Source organism: Stegostoma tigrinum, chromosome 12 (genome assembly GCF_030684315.1).
Source record: "Stegostoma tigrinum isolate sSteTig4 chromosome 12, sSteTig4.hap1, whole genome shotgun sequence".
NCBI lineage: Eukaryota > Metazoa > Chordata > Chondrichthyes > Orectolobiformes > Stegostomatidae > Stegostoma > Stegostoma tigrinum.
Genome location: NC_081365.1, coordinates 24,561,075 through 24,583,740, shown reverse-complemented (window position 1 = coordinate 24,583,740; position 22,666 = coordinate 24,561,075). Strand labels below are relative to the sequence as shown.

Genomic DNA, 22,666 nt, shown 5'->3' with positions numbered 1-22,666 from the left:
TTTAGTCCTGGAGAAAGGTAATACCTGAAAAGTTGACTTCTCCTTTCTTCTAGATGCTGCCTGGCTTGTTGTGTTCTCCCAGCCTCCTGTTTGTCTACCTTGGATTCCAGCATCTGCAGTTTTGTTTTACTCTAACAGTTGTAACTTTATGATGGACCTGGGCTTTCCACCTGCTACAGTCAACCTGGATAATCCTCACGCCCCTCTGTAAGATTAGCCAGTGGAAATGCGGCCACATGTTGCCCAGGTGGAGCAAGGGCAATGGTTCAAATGTGACCATCCAAGTCAGACCATCATCCATATGGTAAAGTTCTGAAGGCAAAACCTACTGAACTCGAAACACTGAACTGTGTTTCTCTCTCCACTGATGCTGCCTGATGTACTGAATTTATCAAATACTTTCTGTTTTAATTTCAGATTTCCAGCATCCACAGAATTTTACTTCTGGCCATTTACTGAACTTCTACCCCGTGTGATTCATTCCTGCATCACAATCATTCATTCTGCTTCAGGTGGAACTGTTGAATGAACTGTTGACCTCCACAATGAATATAACTGCACCTCCTCAAGGAAACTGAAAGCCACCTTGCATTTCCCCCTACCTTCCTCGGACCACAGCACCAGCACTGAACATCAAACTATCGTTTCCCAAATTATCATCAACTTCATCTCCTCTGGAGATTTTATTGCGATTGCCCCTCATTGGATTTATTCCACACTGCTTCTTCTACCTCCTTTCCAGGAATAACAAATATAGGATTAGCCAGTAGCTCCATTGTTACAGCCTGTTCTAGCTCCATAGAACATATTTCTTTCTCTTTTAACTTTTCTTTTGTTTGTTTTAGTCTTTTCCAATCACTGATTAGTGATTTTTCAGATACCCTCTGCAATATCAAGATTACCAACTCCAGCTTTAACTGTATCGTCATTACTATTGGACGCCTAGTCCCTGTATATATCCAGTCCCACCAGGATGGGCAGTAGGTGTTATGCTTCTTCCTTGAATAAAGATCCAACCAGTGCTAGGGTCAACACCTCTTCTACCTGGCAAAGTTTGTTCTCGTATTGGACAATTTCTCCAAATAAAACTTTTTGCTACTGGAAATCATATGGTCCCAACCACTCTTGCCTTTCATGGGATATGTGGAACATTCTTTGTTCCAATCCTGCTCAGATCTACTCTCCATATCCTTTCCAGCCACACTGATGACTGAACTGCAGCAAACCCAAACTGGAGCATTTCAACAAATTTATTCCAAGTTTCCAAACCTCTGTCACCTTCAAATATTTTAATGGCTTGGTTGTGTATCTTTAATCAATGTTAATTGTGATTTGTACACTGCATTTCATTCACCTTCATTTTATTATTAAACCAGGAGTCTCACATTAAGATGGGAGTAATAAGTTGCGGTTGTGGCATTTTTCCATCATGAAATTGAACAAATGGAAGTGACTGTTTATTGACCTCTTGTTCTGTTGGACTTTCTAGTTTGATGCTAATTTCCATATTTTCTGATGAACTCTTACAGCCATGTGGCTTGATCTGGGAGCTTGAATTCCCATGGTTGCAATTTGAATTAAGGTAGCTGTCACGGTTAATGGCTCCGCAGAGTTAGCAATCCAAATCTGGTAAGATGACAAACACAAATCTCTTATAGGTGCCAATACATGAAACTGAGAAATGATTGCACAATTCAGTGCTGTTGTAACAATGGTAATGTTGTTGATACAGTTGGCCTATCTGGGCCTCCAAAGCACTATCAAGAGAGAACAGATGTGTACAATTCCTGGTAGGATGATACTGTTAAAACCACTTTTAAATAAAAGAATTCAGGCTACCAGGTAAGATTATAATATTAGTCATCCTTTATTACAACAACAACTTGTAATTATATAGTGCCTTTATTGTAAAACTGATGCATTTTAAAGAGGCAAAATCATAAATAAATAGATGCTAAGCCAAAAAGAGATGTTAGCATTGGTGGTCAAAAGCTTATTCAAAGAAATAGGAAAGGACAATACAGGTGGATGAGGAAGGTAAATAGGCAGAGAATTCAAGAAAGTGGACCATTAAATGGGATTGTGAACAGGAGAAAGCTAAGTCAAGTAGATACATTCTGAAGAGTGTGGAAAGGGGTTGTTAAATGAAGGGAGTTACAGAGATATATATAGAAAACGTATTTCAACAATGAACTCTCGATGTTAGCAAGATCAACAGACAGATAGATAGATGGATTGAAAGATAGTTAGTTAGGTAGATAGATAAATAAATGGATAGAAACATAGATAGACATAAAGCCAGATACATAAAATATATTAAATAATGCTACATTCAAAATTTTCGGATCTCTGGCCTTTAGTTTTAACTTGTAATGCTTTGATATGAATTTAAATCCAGCAAAAAGATTGTTAAAATAATTATGTGTTATGCCAATTGTAAAGCTAACTAGATTAAAGGGTGGAAAATCAGTGATGTGATAGTAATGTTAAGGGATTAGTAATCCAGGGAGTCAAGCTAATGCTTTTATGATGGGGCTTGATTCTCGCCATGGCAAATTTGAAATCAAAGGCTCTTGTAGTGTGTCAGTGGTGTTTCCACTTCCAGACCAAAAGGTTGGTATTGCAATTGCTCTGCAGGTTCCTCATAACATGTTCAAGCAGTTTAACAACAAATACTTTAGTTCTTTTGTGGAATAGTGGTACTGTTCTCTATCTTTCGTAGGGTCTAGGTTCAAATCCCACTGTTCCCCAGGCAGGTGTCATAACATGTCTAAACACGTGGACACAAAGGCTATGCCTTCTGGCTAATTGCATTTTGGTGGCAATGTCACTGGATAATAATCCAATGGTCTAGCTAATACTATGTGTAAATAGTTCAAATCCCACAACAATAGCTGGTAGAATTGAAAACAGAAAAATTAGTTCAAGTCCCACCTGTGCCAGTGGTATGATATAGTATTACTGAACAGGTTGTTAAAAAATGTACAAACCAGATTAAAGGTATAATTTATTCTTCAGTAAGATTCTTTAAGGCTCCTGTAAGGCAATTACAATGATTCAGGCAAACCCACCCGACAATCTGATTGAAAATATCACAGCATACATCAATAGTTGAAGTAGGGTAAAATTGTTAACTTTCATGCTTGGGTAATATATCAAAATTTTCCCCATAAACCAGGCTGTTTTCTATTCACAATAGGATAGTTCACATAGATTCCACAGAAAAAGGGCCCTATTGGATACATTAGTTTTTGTGATACATACTCTTATGTTGTTGATGGCAATACTGTGTATTGTGAAGAAGTATTCATTCAAATAACATCAAAATTGCAGTGCCTTCTTCTGAATTGGTGTAGTCAAGACTAATTCACCTGAAGCTTCATGAAATATAATAATAGAACATCATATTTTGGATTCAAAGGATGCATCTTGATTACAGTCTGCTCTGCTATAACGCATGTTCCAACAATGTGAATTGGCTATAATGCAACTGACGAACAGAGGAACGCTGTTCCTAAAATGCAAACTTGTGTTGGCTACAATGCAATTCCATGAGTGCACAGAAGAGTATGCATCGGCATCACATAATCATTTTGCATACTTTGCCATGAAGTGTTTTCTATGAGAGCTACAGTAATCCGTGATTTTTGGGTTTTGTTTTGGAAGACCTTTAACATCAAGAATGCAATTGACATTATTGTGGAGGCCTCGAGGCCTATAGCGCAATTTTCTATGATGTGATGATGCAGAACACAACTATCACTATATAGCCGAACCATTAAAAAACTAAAAGATGGCCTGCTATTTAATGGCAGCAAAAGTACAAAACACAAGGGGGCGAGCAGTTACTTGATGTTTGGAAGAAATATACCACAAATACTTGATACAGTGCCACACCACAGACCTGTGAACAAAGTTGCAGCGCATAGAAGAAAGGGACACTAGCAACATGGGTATAACATTGGCTGTGTGACAGGAAACAGAGAGCAGTGGTTAATGGAAATTTTTGTGAACTGGAGAAAGATTTGTATGGATGTTCCAGGGGATCAGTGCTGACACCCTTGCTTATACTGACATGCGTTGACAGTTGACAGGACAGGTTGACAGAACAGCTTAAACAATATACCGTGTGCTCAGCTTGATTATTAGTGGCATACAGTGCAAGGTCGTGGAGGTTATATTGAAATTGTATAAGATATCAGTTTTACATTTGCTGGAACATTTTGTCCAGTTCAGGGCATAGTACTTTAGAAAGGCTGAGAAGGCACAGGTAGAGTGCCAGAGAAAGTATCGTTTCAGGGGTGAAGAATCCTCGTTGGGATAGGTTCAAGAGTTTGGGATTATTTTCTTTGAAAAAAGAAATGTTGAAAAGTGATTAGATACAAGTGTTCAAAATAATAAGTGGACAGAATAGATAGAAACTGTCCCCACTCATGAAAGGATTGTCCCAGAGGGCACAAATTCAAACTAACTAACAGAAGAGGCAAACGTAAAACGAGAAAGTAATTTTTTTTCATAGAAACTGTCCTTACGATCCGGAATGCACTGCTTGGGAGGGTGATGGTGGCGGCCCAAAGTAAAAGGAAGAACGTGCAGGTTTGGGGGAACGGAGAGTTCGGGGGAAGAGGAGGAGAAATGGGACGAAGGGAATTTCCCACTGGTTAGAGCAGACGCGATGGGTAGAATGGCCTCCTTCCGCGCTGTAGCAGTCCTGTGACTCTGAGATTTGGCATTTTTGTCAATTCGGATGCAAGTTCCACCAGAGGGAGCGCGTTGCACTACAATGGAATTTCTTTGCAGAATATACAGTAATAGTAACAGTTAATATTATTTACTTTAAAACCTGAAACATGTTACACCAGTCAAAGTGCTCCCGTGCGCACGGGTTCGGGCAGAAATCCGGGGAATACCTGTTTTTGAATGCATTTGTCATAGAGGAAGCTGCACTGAAAGCATTTTTAAAAAGGTCAGCGCTTACATCCAACTGTCGAAGGTGCAGTGGAAGCCGAGTACTCTGCACTTTAAAGCAACTGAGCTCAGAAACAAAACAACCTTGTAGACGTCACAGGTGCGTCGTTTTCCATGTTGATGTGGGGAATTAGTCAAAGAAATAGCAGCCAACTTTGCCTTTTGTCATTTTTCGTGTCCTGGCACCGCGTTTTATCTGCTGCGCGCTATGTTTACAGGTACCTAGCAGTCCTTTAGCTTTGTGTGACAAGCGGTTACGATACAGTACTGTTGGAATGTATATGATCTATCTAGTGCGCATTAACCTGCCAAATGTAAGACTTCAAACGAAGTTCTTAGATGACGCTCATGCCTTTGAACCACAAGGGGTTGGGAGAGGAAAAGTTTGGAGCCTCCATTTATTTCGGGTTGGAGAGGGGTACAGCATTTACAACTCGTTCCGCCCAGACTTCGTGACGCTTCATGTTGTCAATTCAACTACCAAAACACTGGCGGCTGTTAACTTTACTTTCACCCAGAAGATCAGAAAGTCAATCGAACGCGTTTCTTTTTCATGTAGACGCGTGATTAGCGAGCGCGGTGCGAGGAGGCAGATGGAGTGGGAGAGAGAATCGGTGTGACCTTCTGATTTGAGGGTGACATGGGGCGGTTCATCGCGTGTGGCCGCTGATTTGAAGAACATCTAAGTTTGGGCCGGAACAGAGTGGGGTCAGAGAGGGCCAGGAGGCTGAGAGACACATGGGGACGGGAGAGAAGCTAGACAATTTCAGAACCATGTAAGGCCGACTCCTCCCGCATTCATCCACTTGGGAAAACCAGGGTCACCGGGAGGAGGAGCAGGGTGGATAAATGATGGAAGAACTCGCACTCTTGGAGAATAGCCCTCAAACTGGGAATAGATGACACATCTCCTCGGGTACAAGGACCTGAGGGGGATTTTCATCACGTGGGGGAAAGATACAACGAAAGACTTTTCTACATCCAAGAGCACTTAAACATTATCTCAGCGACCAATTTTCCCGAGCTCAGTCATTTAACAAAAGTATGTGGGATACCTGGATGGCGTGATGTGGAGCTGCTTTTAAAAGGAAACAATTTGACATTTGCACGTTTAATTTTGAAGAAGCCGTCCTTGGTAAGTTAGGGATGACAGTCTAGCGGAGATCTCCGGATACAATTTGGTGAAGACGCCGCCAACACTTACTGGGTTGTGGAGCGTTCGCTGGAACTGCAAGTTTACAAGTCAACGCTAACTCCAACTGAACTGGAGATTTAAACCAATTCAGGTCGGTACTGCCAAGAAACATTGGCGAGTGAACGGGAGGCGAAGAGGAAAACGGTTCGCTTCGCAGCGCACTTTCTGGATGTGTGCCGGCAGTGGGAACACGCGGGGACAGGGAGCGCCTGCATGATACACCAGCAGACATTCACACTAACAGTTGGAGGATCAGGATTCAGCCAGAACTGGAGGTATTACAGCTCAGTCAAACTGGTAATTTAAAGCGGAAACCAGGAGAATTGGCTCACAGCCAGAACTGGGCGCGCCGGCCTCTGTGAACCTACCCTCACACCCATTCAGGTATTTTCTGAAGAAGGGTCTAGGCCTGAAACGTCAGCCTTCTTGCTCCTCTGATGCTGCTTGGCCTGCTGTGTTCATCCGGCTCTACACCTTGTTACCTCAGGTATTAGTTCTGTCCAGTTTCTTGCTTCCTCAGGTTGGGTTTCAATACTGTCCTCATACACCTCAGGTGGGGTTTCTGTACTGTCCCCCTGTCCCTCAGGTGGGGTTTCTGTACTGTCCCCCTGTCCCCCAGGTGGGGTTTCTGTACTGTCCCCCTGTCCCTCAGGTGGGGTTTCTATGCTGTCCCCCTGTCCCCCAGGTGGGGTTTCTGTACTGTCCCCCTGTCCCTCAGGTGGGGTTTCTGTACTGTCCCCCTGTCCCTCAGGTGCGGTTTCTGTACTGTCCCCCTGTCCCCCAGGTGGGGTTTCTATGCTGTCCCCCTGTCCCTCAGGTGGGGTTTCTATGCTGTCCCCCTGTCCCCCAGGTGGGGTTTCTGTACTGTCCCCCTGTCCCTCAGGTGCGGGTTCTGTACTGTCCCCCTGTCCCTCAGGTGGGGTTTCTGTACTGTCCCCCTGTCCCTCAGGTGGGGTTTCTATGCTGTCCCCCTGTCCCTCAGGTGCGGGTTCTGTACTGTCCCCCTGTCCCTCAGGTGTGGTTTCTATACTGCCCCCCTGACCCTGAGATCGGGTTTCCATGCTGTCCCCTACCCCTCAGGTGGGGTTTGTATACAGTCCTCTTATGCTTCAGATAAGGTTTCTATTTCTGTAGTGTCCCCATGTCTCTCAGGTGGGGTTTCTATAGCCTCCTCATACCCTTCAGTTGGGGTTTCTATACTGTCCTCATACCCGTCAGGTGGGGCTTCTAAGTTGTTCTAATGTTGCATACATGCGGTTTCTTTACTGTCCTTGTGCCCCTTAGGGAAGGTTCCATTCTGTGGTTATGGTCCTTGGTTGTGACTGACCTGGAATTCCTCAGTTTGCAGTCTATAGTTTCTACATATGGCTCAGATGGGTGTCTGTTCTGTCCTTATATTCTCACCTGACTGTCTGTGCTGTCCTCATGAATCTTTGGTGTTGCACTGTGCACTTGTCTCCCTGTTTATCACACACCTCAGGTAAATGTATTTGTGAAGTTTTGTATTGCATTATTTACTTGGGGCAACTTGGTGATAACTCCTCTGTTTCCAGCTTTCCAGGCTTGTGATTTACACACTTGAGAAGGACTTCACTTGGAGATGCGTGGTCAGGGAAAGATTTAAAAAGATGTGAACTGCTAGTTGCCAATACACAATGCACCTGCTCGATGGATGTCATAGGAGACAGATACCGGTGCTTCTCAGCATGATCTATCTTATACTTAGTTCGACCAAAGAGATGGGTGCTTCAGGTATTTTTTCGGGTAAGAGAACATTTTATTTTAAAAAATCATTACTAAGTATTCAATAGACAATTACCTCAAAGCAATCAAAAATAGTAAGAACTGCGAATGCTGGAGTCTGAGATAAATAAGTGTGGAGCTGGAGGATCCCGACTAGAAACGTCAGCTTTCCTGCTCCTCTGATGCTGCTTGGCCTACTGTGCTCTTCCAGCTCCACACTGTGTTACTTCAAAGCAATAATGTGATCAAGATAAGTCTGTTTTAGTTTAATTTAATATTTTATTGTCATGTACGGTCAAGTAATTTACTGGTTACTATTGCCCATGTGAAGATTATGAAATGACATTGTGCACCCTGCAGTGAATGTTGACTGCATTAATACATTTCAGTGGAATAAACTGCATTAAGTTGAAAGCTGAACTTGAAATTTTATCCTGAAACATGCAGAATGAGAAGGAATGTGAGGGAGCAGAGCCTCAAATTTTCCTACTGCAAATTGAGTTTTGAGTTTGTCATTACCAGTAAACTCAAAGATGGTAGGAGAGCCAAGGAGGATGTTCACCATAGTTGTGTTCCTTTTAATGTCAGCTTTAAATAATATATATTGTAATCAAGGTTCCAGTCTCTTCTTTTAGTTGTCAATGGTTTGTTATTTAAACACGGACATTTGTAAAATTTTAAATGTAGAAAATTTTGCAAAATGTTTACTTGTGAAAGGAAATAAGTAGAGGAGTAATTATAAGAATTTGTCTTTCGCATTAAGTAAATGGTAAAGTTAATGTTGACATTGTAAACACTCGTATGCTAGCTATGCCAACTGTTAAGCATACCAGTACAATGGAATTTGCCTCAGTAGACTGCTGCTTTGTTCCTTAGTGGTGAGAATTTTTTTAATAGCAAATTTATATAACCACTTTATTTATAAAATTCACTTTGTTTAAATATTCCAAGGTTTTCCTTTGGACAGCATGTAACTAGCAAATGACCAAAGGTCAACCCACTTCCAAGCCTTCACTGTTTTGTCATGAGATGTGGGCATTGCTGATTAAGTCAAATGTATTATTCATTCCTAACTGTCCTTGAGCTGCCTTCCTGATCTGCAGCAGTCCATCAGGTATAGATACTGTCCTTTTTGGCAGAAGATTCGAATCTCTGACACATGAAAGTAATGTAACAATGATTATTTCCCAAGTCAGGATGGTGTGTAACTTGGTGGGATACTTATGTTGGTGTTCTAATGCTTCTGCAGCCTTTATTGTTCTATGTGAGAGAAGTTTTGGAAGGTGCTGTCAAGGGAGCCTCGGTGAGTTGCTGCAGTGCATCTTTTAGGTGATCATTTGTGCCAAGGGGTTGGGAGAAATCAGGATGGAGAATAAGGAATCAATCCTGTATTGAGCCAACCCCAACTATAGTGTAAACAGAAATTCTGGCGTTTTGTGTTCAGCGTGAGGCTATTTATAAATAAGCAAAGTTAGAAATGAGGTTGTTGACTTGCTCGCTGGCTTATTCTTGTTCAGACATTTCGTTACCATGCTAGGTGACATCATCAGTGGAGCCTACCATGACGCGATGTTATTCTACTTGACTTGGAATTTATATTGTCTGGTCCATTATGGTGATAGTGTCATTTCCGGTTTTGATCTGCGTGGGTTTGAGAAACTGGAAATGACACTATCACCATAATGGACCAGACAGTATGAATTCCAAGCAAAGTAGAACAACATCTCTTCGTCGGAGGCTCCACTGATACGTCACCTAGCATGGTGACAAAATGTCTGAACGAGAACATGCCAGCTCAGTGAGCAAGTCAATAACCTCACCCACAACCCGAGCTACATACCTTTGTCAAAACTTTGAAAGTTAGAAGTGTCCAGTTTATTTTACATGCACCTTGCAGTTGCTACACTATTGATGGATAGATAAATATTTAAGGTGATGGATGAGGCATTGATTAAGTAGGCTGATTTATCCTGAATTGTCTTGTAGCTTCTTGCATTTGTGGGACCTCTCATATCTACCAAATGAAGACTATTATATGAAAATTTAGACTTGGGCTTTGTAGATGGTGAAGAGACTTTGGGGGCAGGAGAGTGTGTGGTCAGGAAATGAGTCAGAATTCCAGCCCTTTTAATTCCAAGAAAAGAATTTCCAGCCTTGGACCTGCTCTTTAAACACAGTATGTCATTGTAACCAATGCTAAAGCAACAATTTCATGAGTGGATTACTTTCAGGTTAATGCAAAACAATTTTGAGGGTGCCTCTGCGCAAGAGCAGTACTGTAACTCAAGAAGGGCATAGTATTGAAGCCAAGAATTGTAACAGGACTATAGAAGCTGTTCTTCTGTTCCACATTAAAATGGCCTAACCTCAAACCGACATGAAGCCAAGTTCAAATTGTCTCCGAAGCTTGTTGCATCTCTTAAAACTTGTATTCTTGACTTTAAATGTTAAAATATATGCCATTGGCTAATTTTCACAGCAAGCAGATGGTGGGTGGAGCAATTACACTGCACACTTGTTGACAATAGCCAGTGGACTAAATTACTTTCATGGTTAAGACTCAATTGCATGGTTAGCAGAGCTGTGTGTATTTAATGAGCCCTGAGGACTCTTGTGCGGTAATGGTAGTATCCTTGTCTTATAGCCCAGATTCAATCTGGCATCAATTTCCAACTGTTCTAGAGGAGTGTCTGTACAGATTGATTAAATGAGTGCTGCGAGGGAGCTTGTCAATGCAGAACAGTGCAAATGTGGCAGGCAGTTTGTTTGTGAGTTCAAAGTTTAGTTTTAATGGGTACAGGAAGAGATCATTGTGGAGTGGTGCATGGAACTGAGTGGTTTTGGTATCAGTGTTAGATTATTTGACTAATATCACATTTTTGATGTGACATGCAGCAGTACCAGTAAGGACCACCAGTCGGGTTTAATAATACGGTACCACCGGGTAGCACACAGGTGATGAATGCAGCTTCCAGTGTTATTTGAAAATGATATTCTGGGCCCTTTAAAACCTCCCCATTTCTTCATTTTCTTCTCGCGTTAAAAATTTGCCACTTGGGAGAGCTAATTGTACACATACAACCAAATATTCATCAGCTGATTTCTTTTCCGGTTAGCATGGCAACATGGTGTAGCAAACATTATATGCTGAATTTTTTAGCAACACAATGCACAATAATGTCGGCACAACATTGTGGGCTGAAGGGCCTGTTCTGTGCTGTACTGTTCTATGTTACTATAGAATTGTAGCAGCCAAGACCAGGCTTTGAACAAGCTTCAGTCTCCAATTTACTCTGTAAGAAAGTGTTCAACCGTCACTCCTACGTGGGCCGCAGTATAGATAGGGATAATAAAATGTGAAGCTGGATGAACACAGCAGGCCAAGCAGCATCTCAGGAGCACAAACGCTGACGTTTCGGGCCTAGTCCCTTCATCAGAGAGGGGGATGGGGTGAGGGTTCTGGAATAAATAGGGAGAGACGGGGAGGCGGACCGAAGATGGAGAGAAAAGAAGATAGGTGGAGAGGAGAGTATAGGTGGGGAGGTAGGGAGGGGGTAGGTCAGTCCAGGGAAGACGGACAGGTCAAGGAGGTGGGATGAGGTTAGTAGGTAGGAGATGGAGGTGCGGCTTGGGGTGGGAGGAAGGGATGGGTGAGAGGAAGAACAGGTTAGGGAGGCAGAGACAGGTTGGACTGGTTTTGGAATGTAGTGGGTGGAGGGGAAGAGCTGGGCTGGTTGTGTGGTGCAGTGGGGGGAGGGGACGAACTGGGCTGGTTTTGGGATACAGTGGGGGAAGGGGAGATTTTGAAGCTTGTGAAATCCACATTGATACCATTGGGCTGCAGGGTTCCCAAGCGGAATATGAGTTGCTGTTCCTGCAACCTTCGGGTGGCATCATTGTGGCACTGCAGGAGGCCCATGATGGACATGTCGTCTAAAGAATGGGAGGGGGAGTGGAAATGGTTTGCGACTGGGAGGTGCAGTTGTTTGTTGCGAACCGAGCGGAGGTGTTCTGCAAAGCAGTCCCCAAGCCTCTGCTTGGTTTCCCCAGTGTAGAGGAAGCCACACCAGGTACAGTGGATTTTGCAGTATACAACATTGGCAGATCCCCCCTCTCTGATGAAGGGTCTAGGCCCGAAACGTCAGCTTTTGTGCACCCGGGATGCTGCTGGGCCTGCTGTGTTCATCCAGCCTCACATTTTATTATCTTGGATTCTCCAGCATCTGCAGCTCCCATTATCAGTATAGATAGGGAGTTAAGATACACAGAAGCTAACAACCATGAACCTACATCCCACTACTCTGCAGTGCCCTATGTTTATATTTGAATATATTGTTTTATGTATTTCTGTTTACCTCCTGTTTTAAAATGATGACGTTACTTTTCCACAGACATGGAGGATGAGATAAGTTGAGGAAACAAAGCCTGTTATTAAAATTGTGTTGTCAGTTGTTAAAAATGGTAACTGTGATACAGAAAGTTGCAGGAATCTTTATTCTGTGGCATTGCTGCCATACTAAATAAACCAATATATTTTAAGAATAGAAGTAATATTGTTTCCATGGATCTAAATTTCTGATCCATTCTTCACTACTTTCTCTATGGATTTGAACGTCTTTCTGCCTATATTTCCCATGCATTGTCAGAAAATAAGTATATAATTGTGGTTATTAATTAGCTGAGTGAATATCATTGTTTTCTGTTTTACGGCTGGCTATTTTTCACAGTTACTTTGCTCAGGAAGAAAACATATTATGCAGTGGTTCGCATGAAATATATTACACCTGTAATATTACTTCATTCACATTAATAGGCCAAGGGGTTTTGAGCTAACACAGAATATGGTTGGTCCTGTATTGAGCCAATTCAAAGAGTATTGTGCAAATAGAAATCACAGAGTTTTGTCTTTGGCAGGAGGCTATTTACACATAAAATAAACAAGGTTAGAAATGTCATACTTTTTAATGTTTTAATTGCAGTAAATTCTAGTTCTTGATTACTTTAAACATAGCATTAGGACTGTAGAAAATATTATAATTGTTGATATTTATACTTTCGCTCATTTAATATATTTTTCAAATCGTACCCTTGGTTTGAGATGTTCTTTAACTAACTTTACCCAAGCAGGATTGACTGCCACGAGGGGTCATAGTTTTAAGGTGTTAGGAGGAAGGTATAGAGGAGACGGCAGAGGGAGGTTCTTCACCCAGAGAGTTGTGAGCACATGGAATACTTTGCCAGTGGTAGTCGTAGAAGCGGAGTCATGAGTGACATTTAAGCGACTGCTGGACATGCACATGGACAGCAGTGAATTGAAGGGAATGTAGGTTAGGTTATTTTATTTTTGGATTCGGATTATTCCATGGTGCAACATCGTGGGCTGAAGGGCCTGTACTGTGCTGTACTTTTCTATGTTCTATGTTCTATGTACAAAATAACAAAGCCATTTTCAGGACAGTAAAAAATGCAAGCAGTGAGTCATCTTCATAGTTAGAACTATGGACATAACTACTTTCTGAACCTCAGAAGTGTCACGCAATTTTCTATCACAACATCTGAATTTTCCTTGCAAAGAAAAAGCTACATCTTCTTGCGCATTCAAGAAAAAGGTGAAAGTAAAATGAAACTTTAAGAAAAAATATTATTAAATGTCATCCTGTAGCTTATATTTATTTTATTTTAATTTGCCTTTTAATTCATGTCAAAATCAATTTGCATTTTGGTTGCTCCTTTAACAGAAGCATAAGCTGACAAACATTACCTCTGAGCCAAAGTAGGAGATATTAGAGGAACTGAAAGACTGAGGTCAACAAGTCAGCACAGTTTATATTTGAGAGGGCAACTTGCAGGTGGTATTTTCCCACATACCACATGCCCTTGTCTATCTCAGTGGCAGACGTTACTACCCACAGTGCTCTCGTACCAGAGCAGCCACACATTCAAATTAGTGAAAGAGTTCCTGACCATGCAGAGTGTGGGTATTTTTTATTGAATGGATATTGAGGTCAGAATTCTGGGGAGATGTATTGAGTATTGATTAGATGTATCAGTGGGTGGGATGAACAGGATGGAAAATGCCATCAGAATGAAAATGCCTTGCCTTCAGGTGCTCCAATGGTTATATCACTGCCGCCAATTGACTATTGTCAGGGTTCCTGTGAAAGCTATCCATCCCATTTTATTCAGTACTTATGATCATGATCCTTCAATGGCGATTTTGTATGCCATATGAGTTAAGCATTTTACTGTCATGTTTCATGCTGCTCATTGTTGCTTTTTTGAATGAACGAACTCATAGCTATTGGCTAATTCAATGATGAGGTCATTCACCTTTTGACAGTTTTTCTTTCATGGGAGATCCACTACTCTCCTCCAAGCTCTCATTTGGCACTGTTGTGTGTTTTCTGGAAGTGGCCAGGTATGTTGAACCACTGTCTGACCTACAGAGTTGACCAGTCACTGGCTGTATCATCTACTGTCTGTATGGCAGCAGGATCTAAAAACTGACTTGACTTGTTAAGTTTACACAGGCATGATATGCTCTAACGGTAAATGTAAGACAGGAAGAAGATGAGACGTTCCGCCCCATCATTGTACTAGGTAAACTGGATAATGAGAGCGCCTAAGCGTAGGCTGTTCCAAAGTCACGCTATAGTTGGCTGTAGCGACGGGTGCAGGAGTAGTCGAAACAGTGACTCTGCTTTTCTCTCTGTAGGCAGTGAAATAAACAGCACCTGCTAGAAATACAATTCTTCAATCAGTATGATGGAGAATTCATGTGGGAATCATGGATACACTCTTGCAGCCTACCCCTTCATGGTACATCATGCTTGTATTCATTTCAAAAAATTAGACCTGCTTTTGAAATTATCAAGAAAATGCACTTTATCGTGACTGATCTAATCAGAAAATATTCTATATAATATTCTAAATCTGTGAAATATAACCTGGTAATGACGATTGTATAGATTTATGTGGTTAAATATAGAATTTAAAATCTATATTTTGTAGTCTTTTATTTCTTCAAAAATAGTTTTCAGTTATGTTTAGTTCATAATGCTATCCTAAATAAATATAAATATCTACTGAATATTGATATAGTTAGAGGAAATATTATCTCCATCTGATTCATATTTCATATTGATTATTGAAAAGATAGGCTAAGTTAGATGTACAGAATAAAATTAATTGCCAATTATATATGAAAACATTTCTCTACTCAGTGTAATCATCTTTGTCCTACCTTATTTGTTTATATCACACTAAGAGTAATTTACATTGTACGTCTAAATGATGAACATCCTAATAGCACTGAGAATATAGCCACATCTTGGGCTGTCGTGGATCAAGAAAGCAGCTCACCACCACCTTTCCAACAGTGGTTAGATAAGGACAACAAATCTGCTGCCGGATCCTGGAGGCTGACTAGAAAATCCAAGTTGGCCTCCTCTAAAATGATCTTGAGTAGTCCTTACTAAACTGTGGCGGCCACCCACCGAATAGTGAGCTACGGTCATAAGAGAAGCATGTGGTTGACTGGTTCCTGAACTTCACAAACAGTAGACAATTATTTACCACGACTTGAATTTTTATTTCGGTAGAAGGAACAGGTTATTCGTGCTTTCAAGGAAAAAGTGAAATATAAAGGAAACTTCAAGAAATGTTGTTATTAAGTTCCTTATTAGAGTTTATTTCTCTTGAAATGAGGTGAAGGATGGCACTAGAAATTAGCACTCTAGCTATATTTTAACTCCCATGCGCTTCCAATGCTGAACCCAGAGGGCTATAAAAATATAATTCATGATAACTTTCTCCTTGCCCATCTCTGTTGTTAACAGTTCCATCATGCTGGAACCCACTCACTGCCCTTGTATTTTATTTCATGCTCCAAGCTGCAGCAACATTTTCGAGTGTGGCTCCCCTTTAAAATGGAAGGACTGCCAGGCTTGCTGTATTATGTGCCATTAGCACAATATTGTCCACACTTCTACTGAGTCAGAGGACCTTACCAGCAAGGTGGATACTCAACACCATACCACAGTAATAGTAATATGGTGGGAGTACGACATTTTTGCGCTGCTTACCTCTGATGATACTCATGTAGACAGATCATGAATCATGATCCCTGCATCTGAAATTCACACCAAACCAATGTTTAGCCATTAGTTTCCCTGAAATGAACTGGGAAATCAGATATTATTCTCGCTTCTGATTAATATTCAGTTAATTCTATTGATGTTTATTGTGGACTTAAAGTGAAAATTGGTTTTATCTGTAACATTTTTCATACCTGAGTAATGATAACATTTGTTCTCTGGACGTACAAATGACTGCCTATACACCTGCATTCTGCATGCAGTCCCTATAAACCTGCATTCCGCATGCAGATGGCCTCAAGGCCCTCCGCTTCTTCCTGTCCCGCAGGCCCGACCAGTCCCCCTCCACCGACACCCTCATTCGCCTAGCCGAACTCGTCCTCACCCTCAACAACTTCTCTTTTGACTCCTCCCACTTCCTACAGACTAAGGGGGTGGCCATGGGCACCCGCATGGGCCCCAGCTATGCCTGCCTCTTTGTAGGTTACGTGGAACAGTCCCTCTTCCGCACCTACACAGGCCCCAAACCCCACCTCTTCCTCCAGTACATTGATGACTGTATCGGCGCCGCCTCTTGCTCCCCAGAGGAGCTCGAACAGTTCATCCACTTCACCAACACCTTCCACCCCAACCTCCAGTTCACCTGGGCCATCTCCAGCACATCCCTCACCTTCCTGGACCTCTCAGTCTCCATCTCAGGCAACGAGCTTGTAACTGATGTCTATTTCAAGCCCACCGACTCCCACAGCTACCTAGAATACACCTCCTCCCACCCACTCTCCTGCAAAAATTCCATCCCCTATTCCCAATTCCTCCGCCTCTGCCGCATCTGCTCCCACGACAAGATATTCCACTCCCGCACATCCCAGATGTCCAAGTTCTTCAAGGACCGCAACTTTCCCCCCACAGTGATCGAGAACGCCCTTGACCGCGTCTCCCGTATTTCCCGCAACACGTCCCTCACACCCCACCCCCGCCACAACCGCCCCAAGAGGATCCCCCTCGTTCTCACACACCACCCCACCAACCTCCGGATACAACGCATCATCCTCCGACACTTCCGCCATCTACAATCCGACCCCACCACCCAAGACATTTTTCCATCCCCACCCCTGTCTGCTTTCTGGAGAGACCACTCTCTCCGTGACTCCCTTGTTCGCTCCACACTGCCCTCCAACCCCACCACACCCGGCACCTTCCCCTGCAACCACAGGAAATGCTACACTTGCCCCCACACCTCCCCCCTCACCCCTATCCCAGGCCCCAAGATGACATTCCACATTAAGCAGAGGTTCACCTGCACATCTGCCAATGTGGTATACTGCATCCACTGTACCCGGTGTGGCTTCCTCTACATTGGGGAAACCAAGCGGAGGCTTGGAGACCGCTTTGCAGAACACCTCCGCTCAGTTCGCAACAAACTACTGCACCTCCCAGTCGCAAACCATTTCCACTCCCCCTCCCATTCTTTAGATGACATGTCCATCATGGGCCTCCTGCAGTGCCACAATGATGCCACTCGAAGGTTGTAGGAACAGCAACTCATATTCCACCTGGGAACCCTGCAGCCTAATAGTATCAATGTGGACTTCACCAGTTTCAAATACTCCCCTCCCCAACTGCATCCCTAAACCAGCCCAGTTCGTCCCCTCCTCCCACTGCACCACACAACCAGCCCAGCCCTTCCCCTCCACCCACTGCATCCCAAAACCAGTCCAACCTGTCTCCACCTCCCTAACCTGTTCTTCCTCTCACCCATCCCTTCCTCCCATCCCAAGCCGCACCCCCATCTACCTACTAACCTTATCCCACCTCCTTGACCTGTCCGTCTTCCCTGGACTGACCTATCTCCTCCCTACCTCCCCACCTATACTCTCCTCTCCACCTATCTTCTTTTCTCTCCATCTTCGGTCCGCCTCCCCCTCTCTCCCTATTTATTCCAGAACCCTCACCCCATCCCCCTCTCTGATGAAGGGTCTAGGCCCGAAACGTCAGCTTTTGTGCTCCTGAGATGCTGCTTGGCCTGCTGTGTTCATCCAGCCTCACATTTTGTTGTCTTGGATTCTCCAGCATCTGCAGTTCCCATTATCTCTGGTACAAATGACTGCTACTTGTGAGAAGGATTTTGTCACTTATGGTACCTTTGCATAAATCTGTACCAACAATAGATGAATAATGACTAAGAGAAATGATCAATAGCATCAATCAAATGCAGGTTTGATTGTTTAATTCTTCACTGCTGATCAAAATAATAATGTCTATGAAACTGCATGGATTTAAATTAAAAGACTTTGGAAGGAGTGAAATTACTGCCGTGAGATGGAAACTGCCACTGCATCATGCATCAGCATACAAAGAAAGGTCATTATTAACATACTTATACAGTAGTTTATTGTATAGAGTTACAATAATTCTTGATTTATACTAGGCATAATAAATTGTTAAAAGTGACTACAAGGCACTAATTGCAATTTTCAAATGGTGTTGACTTGAATGGTTGTTTTATTTGAACGCCAAAATTAGATTATGCCTATGATAGTACGACGGGAATTCTGAGAAATTCTTTTTCTTTGCGGTGGTGGTGTTTGTATAATAATTGTTTGGGATTTTCAGGAATTGTGCTTTCAGTGGCTATCAGTTAGATTACTGGCACCTGGAGTGATTTTTATATATTTATTTCACTTTTATTTCCAAATAATTCTAAAAATTAATTCTCATGATTGGCGCATTGCAGCAAGTCCAAAATTTATTGCCATCATTTTTCATCCTTTAGAACGTGGTAAAATTAACTTGTATGACAGGTGACTTAGTAAATGGCTTTAAGTCCCGGACTGATGTAGAGTGAATGTAAATATAGACCAGGTTTCTTTCACTAAAGGACATTGGGAATCCATTCAGTTATTAACAACAATTGAACAACTTCGTAGTCATTCTTACTGATGTCAACTTCTTAGTTATAGTTTTTTTAATGCAACTTTTATAGTTACTCAAGACACTGAGGGCAATTGCAGCATCCTTATTGAGATTAACACACATCATGTGAAAAATGGACTCAATTTGCAGCAAACCCCCACTGCAGAATGATCACTGGTTAAAGTGGCTGCATATCTTTAAAAGTTTACACCCCCTGATTGTATTAACTTTTACATCTTCATTCAATGAGTAGAATTTACTCTGAGTGCTCAGATCATAGAAAAGTAACGGCTGCATTGCAATAGCCTCAATAACAAAAACAGGTAATATAAAGCGTAAATAGTACGCATTGCAAGTTAAGACACAGGATAGTTATTAGTCAATACTATCCTGATTTTCATGGACCCACTTATCTCCAGTGGGATTGCTCCCATATATCAGAACATATGCGCTCTAATTTCCAAATTTGGAGCTAATATGAAATTCAGGTAGAAATATTCCACCTAATGTTATTAGTCATATAAAATAAATAGGGGGGCATTTAACTTGGGATTTAATGAGGGTGTTTGGCTGTTAATAATGACAGTCTTGTTCCAAATGTATCCCTACATAAAAAGCATCACATTGCAGTCAGAAATATTGTAAGCAGGAGTTAAGCATGTTAAATTGCATGGTTAATCATTTTAACAAAGTGTGGAGCTGGATGAAAACAGCAGGCCAAGCAGCATCTCAGGAGCACAAAAGCTGACGTTTCGGGCCTAGACCCTTCATCAGAGAGGGGGATGGGGAGAAGGTTCTGGAATAAATAGGGAGAGAGGGGGAGGCGGACCGAAGATGGAGAGAAAAGAAGATAGGTGGGAGAGGAGAGTATTGGTGGGGAGGGAGGGAGGGGATAGATCAATCCAGGGAAGATGGACAGGTCAAGAAGTCCACCTGGGCCATCTCCAACATATCCCTCACCTTCCTGGACCTCTCAGTCTCCATCTCAGGCAACCAGCTAGTTACTGATGTCCATTTCAAGCCCACCAACTCCCACAGCTACCTTGAATACACCTCCTCCCACCCACCCTCCTGCAAAAATTCCATCCCCTATTACCAATTCCTTTGCCTCCGCCACATCTGCTCCCAGGATGAGGCATTCCACTCCCGCACATCCCAGGTGTCCAAGTGCTTCATGGACCGCAACTTTCCCCCCACAGTGGTCGAGAACGCCCTTGACCGCGTCTCCCGCATTTCACGCAACACATCCCTCACACCCCGCCCCCGCCACAACCGCCCAAAGAGGATCCCCCTCGTTCTCACACACCACCCTACCAACCTCCGGATACAACGCATCATCCTCCGACACTTCCGCCATCTACAATCCGACCCCACCACCCAAGACATTTTTCCATCCCCACCCTTGTCTGCCTTCCGGAGAGACCACGCTCTCCGCGACTCCCTTGTTCGCTCCACACTGTCCTCCAACCCCACCACACCCAGCACCTTCCCCTGCAACCGCAGGAAGTGCTACCCTTGCCCTCACACTTCCTCCCTCACCCCCATCCCAGGCCCCAAGATGACTTTCTATATTAAGCAGAGGTTCACCTGCACATCCGCCAATGTGGTATACTGTATCCATTGTACCCAGTGTGGCTTCCTCCACATTGGGGAAACCAAGCGGAGGCTTGGGGACCGCTTTGCAGAACACCTCCGCTCGGTTCGCAATAAACAACTGCACCTCCCAGTTGCGAACCATTTTAACTCCCCCTCCCATTCTTCAGATGACATGTCCATCATTGGGCCTCCTGCAGTGCCACAAGGATGCCACCCGAAGGTTGCAGGAACAGCAACTCATATTCCGCTTGGGAACCCTGCAGCCCAATGGTATCAATATGGACTTCACCAGCTTCAAAATCTCCCCTTCTCCCACTGCATCACACAACCAGCCCAGCTCATCCCCTCCCCCCACTGCATCCCAAAACCAGCCCAGCCTGTCTCGGCCTCCCTAACCTGTTCTTCCTCTCACCCATCCCTTCCTCCCATCTCAAGCCACACCTCCATTTCCTACCTACTAACCTCATCCCACCTCCTTGACCTGTCCGTCTTCCCTGGACTGACCTATCCCCTCCCTACCTCCCCACCTATACTCTCCTCTCCACCTATTTTCTTTTCTCTTCATCCTCAGTCCACCTCCCCCTCTCTCCCTATTTATTCCAGAACCCTCTCCCCATCCCCTTCTCTGATGAAGGGTCTAGGCCTGAAACATCAGCTTTTGTGCTCCTGAGATGCTGCTTGGCCTGCTGTGTTCATCCAGCTTCACACTTTGTTATCTTGGAATTCTCCAGCATCTGCAGTTCCCATTATCTCTGGTTAATCATTTTACTCTTTTGTCAGTTAAAGTAGTAACTTAATGAAAGTTTAATTAACACTTTACGTGTTTTTTTTAAAAAGTAAATCTCATGCTGCCAGTTCTTACCTAATTAAAGTCTTTAGGGAGTCAAATTAGGAAAAAAAGAACCTTAAAGGGATAATAGAATTTATTTAGGCTGTTCTATATTAAACTTGGCTCATTTGAGCTACCTCTTGAAAAGTTACATTAGTGCTTTTCACAAGCATTCCAGTGACTTATGGTTTTGTAAAATATATTTATAAGTTCTGTTAGCTGAAGCCAGTGAAGGTCCAATGAATTCAAATTATTTATAGGCCTTTGCTATTGTTCTAATTCGGCTGATGATTAACAACTTTTTTGTGTTTTACACGGCCAAAGTACAAAATGTGCTGTACCTTTTGTGATACTTTAACTGTTTCTTCTTCCACCAATATAAGAATTCTGTGTGACTTTTTCAGATGGAGTTCAATAGACAATGTGCTAAATTTATCAAATGTATAGTATGTGTACAATTATTCACTTTTGTTTCTTAACAATATTGTGCATCTTTTTGGAAGTGTAGAGCAACATTTCCTGCAATTTTGTTAACTCCTCTCAGTATATTATTCCTACTTTGTCTGTGGTGAGTGAAATTACAATTGTTTATGTCCTCTGTTTTTATTTCAGAATTATTGTTGTAACAAGTAGCAGTCATGCTCCTTAGGACTCTCAGACACAAGCCAAATGTTATTTATATTGCATTGTTACAAAAACCATGTGTGCCACAAATGTAGTTAATAGTTTACAAATGGAACCAAGTCCTTCCTTCCCCATTGTTAGCAGGACAAGATATTTCTCTACCATTTTGGCCACCATATGTTCTGACTTGTTCCTTTATTTTCACAACTGGCTACTATTGGACATGCCACTTATCTGGCTTTGCACTAGTTCTTTTTGGACTTAGCTCATGGAAAAACATTGGTTGAAACTAAGTGGCAGACCTTCCAGGGCAAATAATTGACTTATAATTCTGATATTAGGAGACTGTAGATAATTTTTCTAATGTTGCTTTTTATCAAAGTAATGTTCAGCTTATTAGTCATGTTTTACACAGCCCTTTTTGTTTTTTTGAAAGCTAGACTTGTAATTTTATTACTTATAATTTGGAAAAATTAGCTGGAACATTTGGAAAAAGCCAATCTAGTGTTCCACGACTTGATATGCCTGATACAAATGAGAGATTTACTAATATGGCATGAAGTGTTTCCAAACCTGTCCTGATAAAGCCACCCCTCATTCCATTGCTGATCTATTTACGAACCAATTTGTCCTTCTAACCTTGTTGAGTGAATATTGACATATTAATATAGTCGGTTCTGCTATAATGTGGGTTCTGGTGAT

General features: G+C 42.5%; 1 protein-coding gene across 5 annotated transcripts in view; it reads left to right on the top strand.

Moving 5' to 3' along the window:
- The first annotated feature begins 4,887 nt into the window (after positions 1-4,887).
- eva1c (eva-1 homolog C (C. elegans)) overlaps positions 4,888-22,666 on the top strand; it is a 141,812-nt gene continuing 124,033 nt past the window's right edge. For 2 of the 5 annotated variants that reach the window (XM_048540120.2, XM_048540116.2), the window contains exons 1-2: positions 4,888-5,068; positions 7,717-7,927. In XM_048540120.2, the coding sequence (XP_048396077.1) occupies positions 7,819-7,927 (109 nt within the window). In that variant the 5' untranslated portion in view covers positions 4,888-5,068; positions 7,717-7,818. The other 3 variants (XM_048540119.2, XM_048540118.2, XM_048540117.2) reach the window with 3 other exon arrangements.